This window comes from Cicer arietinum, chromosome 5, assembly GCF_000331145.2.
Source record: "Cicer arietinum cultivar CDC Frontier isolate Library 1 chromosome 5, Cicar.CDCFrontier_v2.0, whole genome shotgun sequence".
Classification (NCBI taxonomy): domain Eukaryota; kingdom Viridiplantae; phylum Streptophyta; class Magnoliopsida; order Fabales; family Fabaceae; genus Cicer; species Cicer arietinum.
The window spans coordinates 59,172,338-59,185,624 of NC_021164.2; the positions used below are offsets into that span (position 1 = coordinate 59,172,338).

Genomic DNA, 13,287 nt, shown 5'->3' on the forward strand with positions numbered 1-13,287 from the left:
CATTCCTGCCAATTTTACAATGTTAGTTACAATAGAGATCCACCCAATTGAAAAAACTACCGGAAAAGAAAAGCTAAGATACTAGAGGGAAGAGACACAGATTTTACAAGACTATCAACATATTACAACAAAAGTCTAAAACAACCTACCGTCGCAAAGGTTTAACTTCTGTTCAACCTGTCACTTCGGTAGTAGAAATTATTAATGGCGAGCTCCAACATCAACTGTGAACCATGATTCACGCAGCAGACATCTTTGATGTGGTTAGTGGTCTATGATTCTACCAATTCTAGTTTAATGTGATAACCTTCTATCTTGTAATCCCAGTGCCAACTCCCACTGTCCATCATACCCTGTTCAATTGGATCCAACTGGATTGCTAAACCTGAATTAATGCAAACAGGGATTCATTTACTTGAATCAGTAACTTTCTATGACTAGACAGCAGAAAAAATGACCAAAGTATTACAAGTTTAACTTCCTCATAATAATCATGATAAAAACACTAATATACAGTTATTACTTGGGCAATTAAAACAACTAACTCAAGGAAAGTTCTAAAGATTAAGAGACCTGGGCTTCCTGGCATGATCTTCAGTTTGTATCCATCTGGAACTTCAAATACGTGGTTTCCCTGTAATGATAAAATGGCAATAAAAATGTGTATTATTTGTTAGTTTATTATTATATGTATGAAAAATTCATCAGATTTAACTAAAACAGTGCTTTTATACATTATATTTATTTTTTAGGTAAATATAACAACTAAAAGAGTGGCTAACATCTCTTTTATGAGATTGCACCTTTTCAGTATTCAATTACAAGTGACTACTGGATCGGTATGGTTTAAAAACTGCAACCTAGTGAGTTTTGATGAACTAGGAGGGAATACTTCATGTCAATGTTTAAAAAATAATGTGTACCACTTCCATGACTAAAAGATAGTGATATGTTGTGGCCATCTTACAATGCACATCCATGTATTAACTAGCCAATTTGTATGAGTCCAATTTCTTATAACTTGGTTTAAACAGTAATAGCCAGTGTGTCAGACGGTGGCGTTGTACACGAGACATGCAACTAAAATTTTATAAAGCAAATAAAATCCAAATTTAAATTTAACCTGTAAGACAACATCAGTAGCTTCAAATTCAGCATTTCCATGCAGTATGATCTGCAACACCTCAGACCGATGCACATCATGTTTCCAATACACGTTTCCACCATAACTCCAATCAATCCCCTTGTTCAATACCTTGACATTCTGCAATTTACATCTTCCACACCTAGCAAAGTAACAAGAAGCTCGCAATTTAAAATAATTTTCTTGAAGGCTTGGATCAGGAGGCAATATCAAGTGAATAGAGGATCACGACACTTCTTATTGACATAGGAAGCACAGTACCTTTGCCCATTATGTAGTATAGACTGACCACTCTCATCAATCTTCATTGAGCCCATAACATTTTCAGCAATGATTACCAGGCTTCCATTGAGCTGGGATAAAGGGTCAAGTCACAAACATCAGCCCACTACCTTAGCCACTACATGACATAACTTAACAAAATCTATTTGAGAATTAAAACCTGAACATTCCTCCAAAAGAACTCAGCAACCTCTATCTGTAGCTCAGATCCCTCTGATATGGAACCACCATAAAACTGATCACAACAAAGAATAAAAAAATAATTGGAAACCTTTGTTTCTATAAATGATGGTCAACACAATTCACATTTATAAAGCTGTCATGTTTTAACCAAATAGCATTAACGAAAGGACTATATCCAAATAGTTCTGGGAAAGGGATTTTATAAATAAATAAAAATTACATCCATGCCATGTGTGTTACAACATTTTACAGATGGAGACTGGAAACACAATCTATTTAATCAATCGTGCCAAAAACAATATCATTAACAAGACAAATGTGTCAGAGTGCTTATTTTGACCCATTTATAAGTAAAGTCGGAAATCAAGTGTTTAGAAAAAGCATAACCCACTTACAAATTAAACTCAATTATATTTTCATAATTTTATATATTTATACAAACAATCTGATTTAAAACGATGAAATTATTTATAAATGAACATTGAAAAATAGCATATGTAATGGTACTTTTTGTCTGGTGACTTCCCAAAGAGGACCAAGAGCAGGATGAAGAAGGATAAGAAATGGTGGGCCTGAATCAACATAGTTCTGATCAGCTTCAATCTGTCGGAGAGAAAACATAACTTAAATAACTAAGTCTAGTTATAAAGATAATTATCCACCTTTTAAAAACTTGTATGCATTACTCAATTAACTAACAATATAAACTGTTCAGCAATATCATTCTGTAATATGGAATTTTACCCAACCAAACTAACATGAATTAATTTATATATATCTATACCTTAGGAAGTTTTATGTCACATGGTGAAAGAAGATCATGGGCATTTCTTAACATATCCAATAGAGCGCCATCAGGTGTCTGCATATAAATGTCATATGGATATTTAAGAATAAGAGCAACTGTCACTGACATGTTCAAGATATATATTGCAAGTTTTTCTAGGTATATATTTGAGGAAATTAAAAATAATTTTAATAAATCAAATAATATCTAGGGTGGTTCTCCAACTTTCACCGGTGTTCTAGAACACAGTGCAAACAGCAGGAAAAAGAGGCAATAAGAAGAGATAAAAGAGTACAAGGACTAATCACCGAAAAAAAGGACTGTATGGAGCTTAAAATGGAATCAACACAGTGGAAGATCATTTGTATCGGTGCTTAGGCGTCCCAGACATAAAAAAGATACTTCACATAAGATTAGTAAATCAAACCTGGCGTAAAGACTTGTTTCCATGTCTTCTTTTTTTCTTAGCAGATGAGGTAACCCTTCTCCGTTCATTATATACAATAAATGTATCTAGCTTATCTGCTCATAAATATATACGGGTTTTGTCAAGCCCAATCAACTATGAAAGGGAATGATATGTGTTTTGTAAGATGAAACAAGCACATACCTTCCACACCATTATAGCACCTAGATGAATATGAATTAAAATAATTGTCTGCTATATTTTGCATTGTGCACTCCAGTCTGCCACCAGAGACGCTGGTAATCAAAGTAAACAAGGGATGAGCACTATAGACAGTGTTAACATTTAATTCACGGGAAAAAGTAACTTAGAAAATCTGTTAAATGTACAGAATAATTGAAGAAACGATAAAATCTATCCTTACCAACCACCACTAAGGAATGAACAGGATAGTAGATAATCATTGAAGGGAGTGTATGGATGGTTTTTATTTCCATTCTTGGAAAGGAAACCCATTAATTTCAGCTTGTGGTTGTCTTCTATCAAAAATCAGAAATTCATATTTGTGTGTTGAGATTTCCCTATTTCCTTGTTTACAGAAGTTAATGTATTTAATTATATATTTATGTAAATCAGGAACCAGCTGGAATTATGTTAATCATTCCTTAAAATTAAGGGATTCAACTTTATATAAATGATTATATATAAATGTAAATTCCATGGCCGAGAGCTAGTCTCTAAGTCATTTTGTTAAACCCATATTAGTTTCTAAAGTTGGTACGAGAACTCCCATTAGTGGACCAAAGGTAAAAAAACTAGCAGTCCCTAGGAGTCTCAATCAGCCATCATTCAGTTGTTGGCCCTAGTATCAGCAATTTCCAGTTTCTAATCTTCATTGTCATGTCTTAGTTATTAATGGTTGGCAAATGTGTGCAATTGCGCATCTTCATTATGAATGTTAGATTGTAACTTGTAAGATAATTGATATCCCTAGGGATCCAAATGTCAAACATATGCCATATCAAGAGCCCTAATTAGACCCAGGCAGATAAAAAGATTAGTTACAAAGTTAAATTATCTCGCTATGGGCCTATGACTAAACTCAACATATCTTTTGATGTAAATTGATGTTGAGTCAATTCCTCCAACTCTTCTTTGATAGTCTTTGGCCAATCTGTAAAAATAGAGGTCGTGGTGATATTATTCAATGAATGTGTACGGATTGAGCTAGCTGCACAAGTGATAGATAGCCAATTAAGGAGATTGTGTGCTTATTGGAGGTAACCTTATTGCTTAGATGAACAATATGCAAAATATTGTTGCAGGATTTAGTGCAAAGGCGGAATATCAAACTCTGGTCCTATTCACTCTTGAACTCTTACGGACGAAACAACTTCTCTCTTAGTTAAAGTTATGTAAAATAGAGTATATCAGTCATATTTGCGATAACCAAGAAGCCATGCCCATTGCCTCTAATCCCATCTCTCTATGAGCAGACTAAACAAATAGAGTGACAGCCATTTTGTGAATTCTAATGACCAACTAAGATAACACATTTGCGGCAAACTTGATGCATATGAGATATATGCACAATTTTGTGGAGAAGTGCCGAGATTTACCTCTTTCCTTGCATTACAGAATTGATTGTATTTGATTTTCGAATTTATGGAGAGAAGGGATCAGCTATAAGTCCCTAAAATTAAGTGATTCAATTTTGTATTGATGTGAGTAACTGAGTATAAATCTAATGGCTGAGAGCTAATCAATTAAGCATTCTGTTCAACCTAAATCAGTTTCTCAAGCCTCTCAAAACAGATATAAACACGAGCACAAATTAGTGTCTCGTAGATAATGTTTTGATTATATATTGTTGAAGAATCAAGGAAAATCATATTTGATTCTCGTTTATTTTATATTATTCTGTTTATTTTTATTTTATGATTCTGTCATTATTACTCAATATTACTATTGTAATTTTATTTCTTATATAAACAGCTTATGACTGTAGTAATAAAATATGAAAGTATTTTGCCTTTTACTTTCTTCATGGTATCAGAGCCACAAGCAATAAAATGTGTGTTTACTGGTTACTCTCCAATTCAGAAGGGGTATCAGTGTTTTGAACCAAAATCAAAAAGAATTTTTGTAACCATGGATGTTACTTTTGTTGAAAATCAACCATTTTTTACTGACATTCATCTTCAGGGGGGAAATTTTAAGAAAGATTCATCTTTTACTTTTGAAAACATCATTACTTTAAATGATATAATGTTGTCACAAAATTCTGAGACTTATATTGATGCACCAAAAGAAAATGCCTAAGAATCCATATTGGAACTCAATCCACTTATGAATGAGGTTTCGACAGATTTGGGGGCGAGAATTTCAAACCAAAATCACAATAATCAAATTCTTGATATCAGTAATAATGAAGGACCACCTGAAATGTCACAACATAATGACTCAGATAAGGAAACATAAAGCAGGTTTACTACCATTGACCCTACTTGGAAGGGAAATGTCTTTGAAAGAAGAAATCATAAACAGAGAAATGAATGACCCATTCTCCGACCCTTCGAAGATTCTGAACCAATAGATAATCCAACACATCATCTTGATACAGGTAAGTCTTCTTCTGTTCTTAAGAGTCATTTGAGTATCCTGATATAGACCTTCCTATTGCAATGAAAAAACTTGTTAGATCATGCACTAAATATCCTTTGTCTAATATGTGTCATACTCAAAGTTGTCTTCTTCATTTGCTGCATTTACCTCTAAGTTGCCTTCTGTAGAAATTCTAAAAAATATACAGGAGGCTCTAAAAATTCCAAAGTGGAAGGAAGTTGTTCTTGAGGAGATGAGAGCTCTTGAGAAGAATGAAACTTGGAGAGTCACGACGTTACCTACAGAAAAGAATACTGTTGGCTGTAAATGGGTATTTACTGTCAAATATAATTATGATAACACAGTTGAAAGATACAAGGCACGCTTGGTTGCTAAAGGATTTACTCAAACATATAGCATTGATTACTTAGAGACTTTTGCTCCTGTTGCCAAATTAAACACTATTAGAGTTCTCTTGTCCTTGGCGGTGAATTTAGATTGGTCTTTTAACCAACTTGATGTAATAATTGCTTTCCTGAATGGTGATTTGGAGGAGGAAGTATACATGGATAGTCCACCTAGCTTTCAAGATAAGTTTGGTTCAAATGTGTGCAAACTACAAAAATCCCTTTATGGTCTCAAGCAATCCCCAAGGGCTTGATTTGAAAAATTCACTCGGCCTGTCAAAAGGCAAGGATAAGTTTGGACACTTGTATATGTAGATGATATTATCCTCACAGGAGATGACGTTATTGAGATGGAAAGATTGAAGAAAAATTTGACAAAAGAATTTGAGATCAAAGATTTAGGAGCGCTTAAATATTTTCTTTGTATGAAAGTTGCTCGCTCAAAGAAGGGAATTATTGTTTCTCAAAGGAAATACATCCTAGATCTCTTGGAAGAAACTAGGATGAGTGGGTGTAGACCAGCAGATACTCCTATGGAATTAAATGTTACACTTTGGGAGAAAGGCAATGTTCCTGTTGAGATTGAAAGATACCAGAGGTTGGTTGGCAAACTTATTTATCTAGCCCACACTAGACCTGGCGTCGCTTTCTCTATGAGTGTTGTAAGCCAATTCATGCATTCTGCCTATGAAGAACACTTGAAGGCAGTTTATCGGATCTTAAAGTACTTGAAATCCAATCCCGAAAAGGGGTTGAACTTCAAGAAAATAATGACAGAGAAGCCTCTATATTTACAGATGTTGATTGGGCAAGATCAGTTACTGATAGAAAATCTACTACTGGATATTGTGCCTATGTTTGGGGAAATTTAATCACTTGGAGAAGTAAGAAAAAAGGGGTTGTTGCTCAAAGCAGTGTAGAGGCCGAATTCAAAGCAATGGCTCAAGTAATCTGTGAACTTTTGTGGATTCGTAAACTCTTGGACGAATTGAAAATAAAAGTTGACTCGCCCTTAAAATTGTTATGCGATAGCAAAACAGCAATAAGTATAGCTCACAACCCTGTACAACATGATAGAACCAAGCACATTGAGATCGACCGCCATTTCATAAAAGAAAAAATTGATGCTAGAATTATATGTTTGCCATTTGTGACTTCCAATCAGCAAACTGCTGATATCCTGACAAAAAGTTTAGCAAGACCAATTTTGAGCGACTTATAGCTAAGTTGAGCATGACAGATATCTATGCACCAACTTGAGAGGGGGTGTTGAAGAATCAAGAAAAATCAGATTTGATAATCGTTTATTTTATATTATTTTGTTTATTTTTATTTTATGATTCTGTCATTATTACTCAGTATTACTATTGTAATTTTTTTTCTTATATAAACAGGTTAGGGTTGTAGTAATAAAATATGAAAATATTTTGCCTTTTACTTTCTTCATATATTAAGAGAAATTTAGAGATAAATGGTACATCTTGAAATTCAATCACATGATAGAAAATAAGAGTGTTATTTGATCTATGTCGCTGATCTCACTTAGTGTGATAATACTTGATTGTTATTATCGTATAAAGTAGTTACTGCTGTGATAAAACATGTATCCCCCTACTTTGAAATTCAGAAACAAGTTTTTTCCAGATAAAATATAATTTTCGGTTAATGCCAATTCAATCAATAAAACCAAGAAAAACAATAAAACCAAGAATGGTTGTTATTGTTGTTGTATAAAGTAGTAACTGCTGTGATGAAACATGTATCTCCTACTTTGAAATTCAGAAACAAGTTTTTTCAAGATAAAATATAATTTTCAGTTAATGCCAATTCAATCAATAAAACCAAGTATTATATATATAGGGAAAATGCATACCTACAGGGTCTTCCAAACTGATCTACATAAACTATTGGCTTTCTTGTATTTAATACCATTCCCGGTATACTATTCTCATTCTTACTTGATCCAACTAGCTCCGCAGATGGTAAATCAACATATAAGATGTTTGTATTGGCCGGAAACTCTGCCTGCAAACTTGATTGTTGAAAATAAAATTGATATTTGAATTATGTTTTCAAATTAAAAATCCTTAAATACAGAGGAACTGATATAATAAACACAAACAAGCCCACATTTTCAACAGATAAGATTAGAAGAAACACAACCAAAGGCTCCAGAGTCCGGCTAGCAAGTCATTCATCTTCTGAGGGTTTTCTAGTCTAAATTGTTAATTATCCTGATCTAGGAACCTATCTCTGGTTCATGACCACAAATGACTGTGTTACTATTCTGTTATGATAATCTTCTGAAGAGAATCCTATGATATCAAAATGAAATATACAGTTCTGTTGCTCTTGAGACTGTAGCCGTTACTGTGGATGAAGGTTTATAACATGTATTCCATTCTCAATATTAAGTTATTAACACAAGTTTTAGGATATTGTATTCTTAATAACAAAGTTATTCATTTATATGTATCCCATTGTAGGGATACTATAGCTTATGTGTTCCAAATAATTTGAATCTGCGCAATTTATCAGAGAATTTTAAAACCAAATTTAAGTGTATTAATTCAGCTTAGATGAAGAAAGGTCAAATCACATTTCATGAGATGGATGAAATATTGAAATACAACAAGTACAGGAAAATCATGTACCTTTTTGGAACAAGAGATCCGTCAGTAATCCCAAACTTGTCAAATTCAGTGTATTCTATACAAGAAATGCCGTATTCCCAGTTGCCATCTGAACTTTCCTTCTCCATCAGAACATTAATTCCTTCTGTTGCACCTGAGATACGCTCACACGATGCAAACCCCAGTTTCTGTTAAACAGGCCAAGTTAATAAGTGCAGTCAATCTTATCCAACTTGTGATTTCAGACGATTTTGTTGAATAAATTTTACAGATTGCATCTTTCATTTTTCTTAGGATATGTTTGAATAGTTCATAGTGTAATGCAACAAAATGATGCATACCATTGGATGGAATTAAAAAATAATGTTAGTTTCATCCCATAAGGAATATCTTTTATTTGTTGATTTACCCAAATCTTATACAAAAGGAATTTTTTAACATAGAAGGTATGGTATTGCTGACCCTACTTAGTGGAATAAGGCCTGGTTGGTTGTTGTAGAAGGTAAGGAATTATAATTATAGATGAAAACATATTATCTACTCATTTATTATGATAATATGTTCTCATCCCTGTCAACTTTGTGATGGAGTAGAATCAAATGAATTATCAATTAAAGCAAGTAATACCTTTCCTTGACGCAAACCAATCCCTGCTAAGGCCAGGAGGGTTAGATCTGTAGCTGCCACAACATTACTGCAAGGTCAACAACATCACTAATTTGTAAAAACAAGATTCTCGACTAGATAACGAAAAAAACAAAAACTTGATATATGAATGATATATGAATAATGACAGACCTGACTTGGCGCACAGTTGCACCTTTTCTTCCTTGACAAAAAAACCATTTGAAGATGCCTTTATCATGAGCAAGTTTCCATATGACACCATGACCACCAGGCTTGCTCAAGGGGCTGAATGGTTTAGTAACCAACCACTGCCCATCTTCTGCACCAACAACTGGAACAAGAGGCTGGCAATTCACAAATTAAATATTTAGATATTGTCAAAATAGGATTATCCCTTCTGAGAAGCAATTGAATAGATTTATATAAAACCTGCTCAAAAAGTTGGAAAGTTGATCGACCTCTTCCAAACCATGAGAGTCTTTCGCACAGGGAAGTGATGTGTTTGTGGTTGTTCTTTGCTGAACTAGTCATTATTGCAACAGGAGTGATACATTGTTTGCCATATAACTTGAAGTACAAGAATTCTCTAGCCTTGAAATGTGAAATGGCAGAATTAGATACTTTACTGCCCATCATAAACTATTATTAAATCTTATCTTGTTTTTATCATCAAGTATTGAGGATATGAAGTGCTATTACGTGTTCAATAATTGCAGATCTAATACCTGAAGATCTCTTATAAGACCTTCCAACAAAGTCCTCCCACAAAACGGCAACATTGCAGCCGGCAAGCATTCACCAGTGTTAGGATCAACTAAATCAAGTCTGTCTGCAGATCCTCCCAAAGGATAGATTTCACCTAGGTCTGGCAAACCCTAGAAGGACAAGATCTTATTATTCCCTGTATCAATGAAGCATCTGTAGCTAAATAAAAATTATGAACCAGGTAATGCAATTATAACAACCTCTATACCCCATAGAGCTGCTTGAGATGCATACTCTGTATTTTCAGAAAGGTCAAGCCCAGTAGGTGCATCGATTCCCAAAATTTGACATTCTTTCACTTCATGCATGTGCGGAGACCAGTTCGTATTCTTCCGGTCAGCCAATTGCTGGACAATGAGTTCCAGAACCGTAATCTGATATCTGCGGCAAATTAATTTGCGCAAACAAATGAGCAGATACATATTGATTATTTATTCCTAAACTACATCAGCCCTTATTCCCCCTGAAGTACTGTATACTGTCTGAATTAAAAGACTTCACTTTGTTTTAAATTTCCTTTGAAACTGACTACTGTATCTCAAATTGTGAATTCACTAACACTAGGGCTGAGCATCGGCCATGTATATGTGGATTCGGACCCAATTTTGCCCAACCATCCAAAACCAAGTCTGCAATTTACATGGCCAATTCTGACCAATTTTTGCATTGGTTTAAGTGGGTTTTGATCAGCCCAAACTAACACTCAAGGGAGGCAAAGCTCCTTTTCTAAACCAAATTAATGTTCTCATAAAATTGGAGTGAAACTAACAGAACTATAATTTAAAATAGTTGAGTTCTGTACTTTTATAATCGTAAATTATACTATTTGTTTATTAATATTCATAAACAAAGAAATCTAATGAAAGTGAAGAAACTAACCCAATAACTCCTCCAATGCAATCATAGAACCGTTCAATTTGTGCCAATGTTTCTAACAACTTGTTCAAGTCCCGAATTTCATGATCCTCCAAACCCATCCCCGTCGCCGTCTTCCCAAAACCAGCTCCAGAATTTCTGTTACTGGAATCCATATTCTCGATCATCTTCGCCAGAGCATAAAACGCACTCTTCACGGAACCGGAAGCCATGGCCCGCGTCCCCGACTGAGTGATAATTTCGCTCAAACACAAAACGTGCTCTTGACCCGCAGCAACCAAACACTTGAGCAAGAACAAATTGAAAGAATCCAACCGGAGCTCCGATAAAAGCCTAGCTAGCACCGTATTCCGGTGGCGAGAGGAGGAACCAAAAAACCGCCTCACTCTTGAATCCACGTCTATCACTCGTAGCTTGTCTTGGAGAGTATTGCAGGCGGCGAGCTTGTTCCGGAGTGCGGTGAGTCTGGCAATTTCGCGGCGGAAGTTGAAACCAGGCGGAGGTGGAGATAACTCTAATGTTTCTGTAGAAATGCGCGCGACGCGGCAACATGATGATAGCGGAGGGGAAGAAGATGGAAGAGATAGCGATTTAGAGAAAGAGATAGATTGTGATTGTGAGTGTGAGTTAGAATTATCGGACAGTGAAGGTTTGGAACGGAAAGAGAAAAGGAAGCGATGGTGGTTATGGTGAAGAAGAGAAGTGGAGTGGATCATAGTTGATTGGAGGGTGTGTTGTTAGTAAATGAAATATTATAATAATAATAATGATGAATGCGAGTATATAAGATGATGAATTTGGAGATTGATTTGAGAGAGGTATCAAGAGAAGATGCTGGGAGGATATACCATGAAGGAAGGAGGAGAGGAGAGGAGGTGCTGTTGTGTTGTGGCTCTAATCTCTCTTCTCTTCACTTTTTGGATTGGATAATCTTATTAACTATTTTTCATTTCTTTCATATATATTATATTTGCCCAATGTCCTCAAATATCCTATGTTTCTTATAAGTGGCATGATAAATTTAGGACAAATAATTTTGATGTTATTTTTGTGTATAAATAAAATATTTTAAGTTTCTGTCAAAAAAATATATATTTTAAGTTGTGATTCGTGATTTCTTTTTAAAATGATATATTGAGTTTGTATGTTTAAAATTTTTAAAAAGTGATTTTTATTTTATATTTATAAAAATTATACTTATAAATAGTATAAATTTTTTAAATTTATTTCTTATCAATTATAAATAATAATTTTGACGTCTTCAAGTCTTAGTTGAATTGACAAACGTCGATATTATTAGGTTTGTATACAGTTACATGAGTTAATTATAATAAAATTTACTATATCTTTTATGATAAAAAAAAATAAAAATTTAACATTCAATAACTTAAAATATTTTTTAACGGTTATTTTTATGAAAAGTTTTTCAAACTAAATTATTTTTTAAAATTTTATTATCTAAAAAAATAATAGAAAATAAATAAAATATTTAAAATCATATTTTAAATAAACTTTTAACTCAATTTTTCATTCGAAGCTTTATTTTTAAAATATTATAACTAAAAAATAAAATTTAATAAAAATTATTTTTTAAAAAAATTTAGACAAACGGGCCTATTATGTTATTTGCATGAATATTGAATTCTTAATATACTTCCCTATTATTCTAAAAATATTTATATTCCTATTCAGCAAAAATATATATACTTTAAATTGTAGACAATAAAATGTAGAAAAATTCTTAAATTATAAAAAGGAAATACAAACGATTGTGTATTTTAATGTTTAAATTTAATTCATATCTTTTTTATATATATAAAATCTATTATTCTTTTAGTGACATATGGAAAATCTAATTAAAATTTAAGATGTAACCTCAGTTTCACTAAATTTAAGATGTAACTCCAATTTTGTCAAAAAAAAATGTAACTTATTAGTTGTAAATTTGTAATTTAGTTCTTAATTTAAATCGAGTGTAAATCTTTTTTTATTCAAGAAAAGAAATACAAAATAAGATAATTTAATTCTAAATTTTACTTGGACTAAATAGTAATTATTCATTTATTACATTAAAAATAGTGAGTAATTACTTCCAATGAAAAAGAAATAGTAATAACTTTTTTGAATAATATATATAGTAATTACTTATATAAAAAAAGATTTAAAAATCAAAATTAATCAATCTCATATGGTCATTTAATGAAAAATTGGCAAAACTTTTCAAAGGACAATTTTCTTTTTTTACAGAAAAATAAACTTCATTTAAAGTGTAGAAGTTTTTTTTGACAAAAAAGATAAAGTTAAATAAGATATTTTAAAGATTCCACAGGTACAATTTAAGAAATAACTACAAGGACATCAAATATACATAGACATGAATTCTTATAACTTCTCCATACTAGAAGTGGAGTGTTTGAGTCTGACCACATTACTATTTGAAAGGAAAAAAAAACACATTTAAAAGGTAACTATATAAGCATTCAAAAAACGTAAAACTCTTGTGTTATTAAATACAATGTGTGTTTATATTATTCTGTCAAAAAACAATGTTTATGTTTATATTATAGCCCTTG

General features: G+C 32.9%; 1 protein-coding gene across 2 annotated transcripts; it reads right to left on the minus strand.

Annotated features, from left to right (window-relative positions):
* On the minus strand, window positions 1-11,640 carry LOC101505226 (UTP--glucose-1-phosphate uridylyltransferase 3, chloroplastic). Of its 2 annotated transcripts, XM_027334447.2 has the most exons (17): window positions 10,718-11,639; window positions 10,039-10,219; window positions 9,799-9,948; window positions 9,503-9,664; window positions 9,245-9,417; window positions 9,074-9,140; window positions 8,468-8,634; window positions 7,687-7,845; window positions 3,007-3,098; window positions 2,824-2,918; window positions 2,394-2,471; window positions 2,117-2,212; window positions 1,587-1,661; window positions 1,406-1,497; window positions 1,124-1,286; window positions 574-634; window positions 1-385 (listed from the first exon to the last, which is right to left on the minus strand). In XM_027334447.2, exons 1-17 carry the CDS (start codon window positions 11,428-11,430, stop codon window positions 273-275), a joined length of 2,637 nt encoding a protein of 878 aa, XP_027190248.1. In that variant the 5' UTR covers window positions 11,431-11,639; the 3' UTR covers window positions 1-272. The 2 variants fall into 2 exon arrangements, with proteins under 2 accessions (XP_027190248.1, XP_073224587.1); XM_073368486.1 differs by lacking the exon at window positions 7,687-7,845 and having other exon boundaries at window positions 10,718-11,640.
* Between the last annotated feature and the right edge of the window lie 1,647 nt (window positions 11,641-13,287).

Coding starts and splice junctions, on each gene's coding strand:
- LOC101505226 (XM_027334447.2), bottom strand. CDS start 11,430: ATGATCCACTCCACTTCTCTTCTTCACCATAACCACCATCGCTTCCTT. Junction 10,220..10,717: donor TGCATTGGAGGAGTTATTGG/GTTAGTTTCTTC, acceptor AATTTGCCGCAG/ATATCAGATTACGGTTCTGG. Junction 1,662..2,116: donor GGGAAGTCACCAGACAAAAA/GTACCATTACAT, acceptor TGTTGTGATCAG/TTTTATGGTGGTTCCATATC.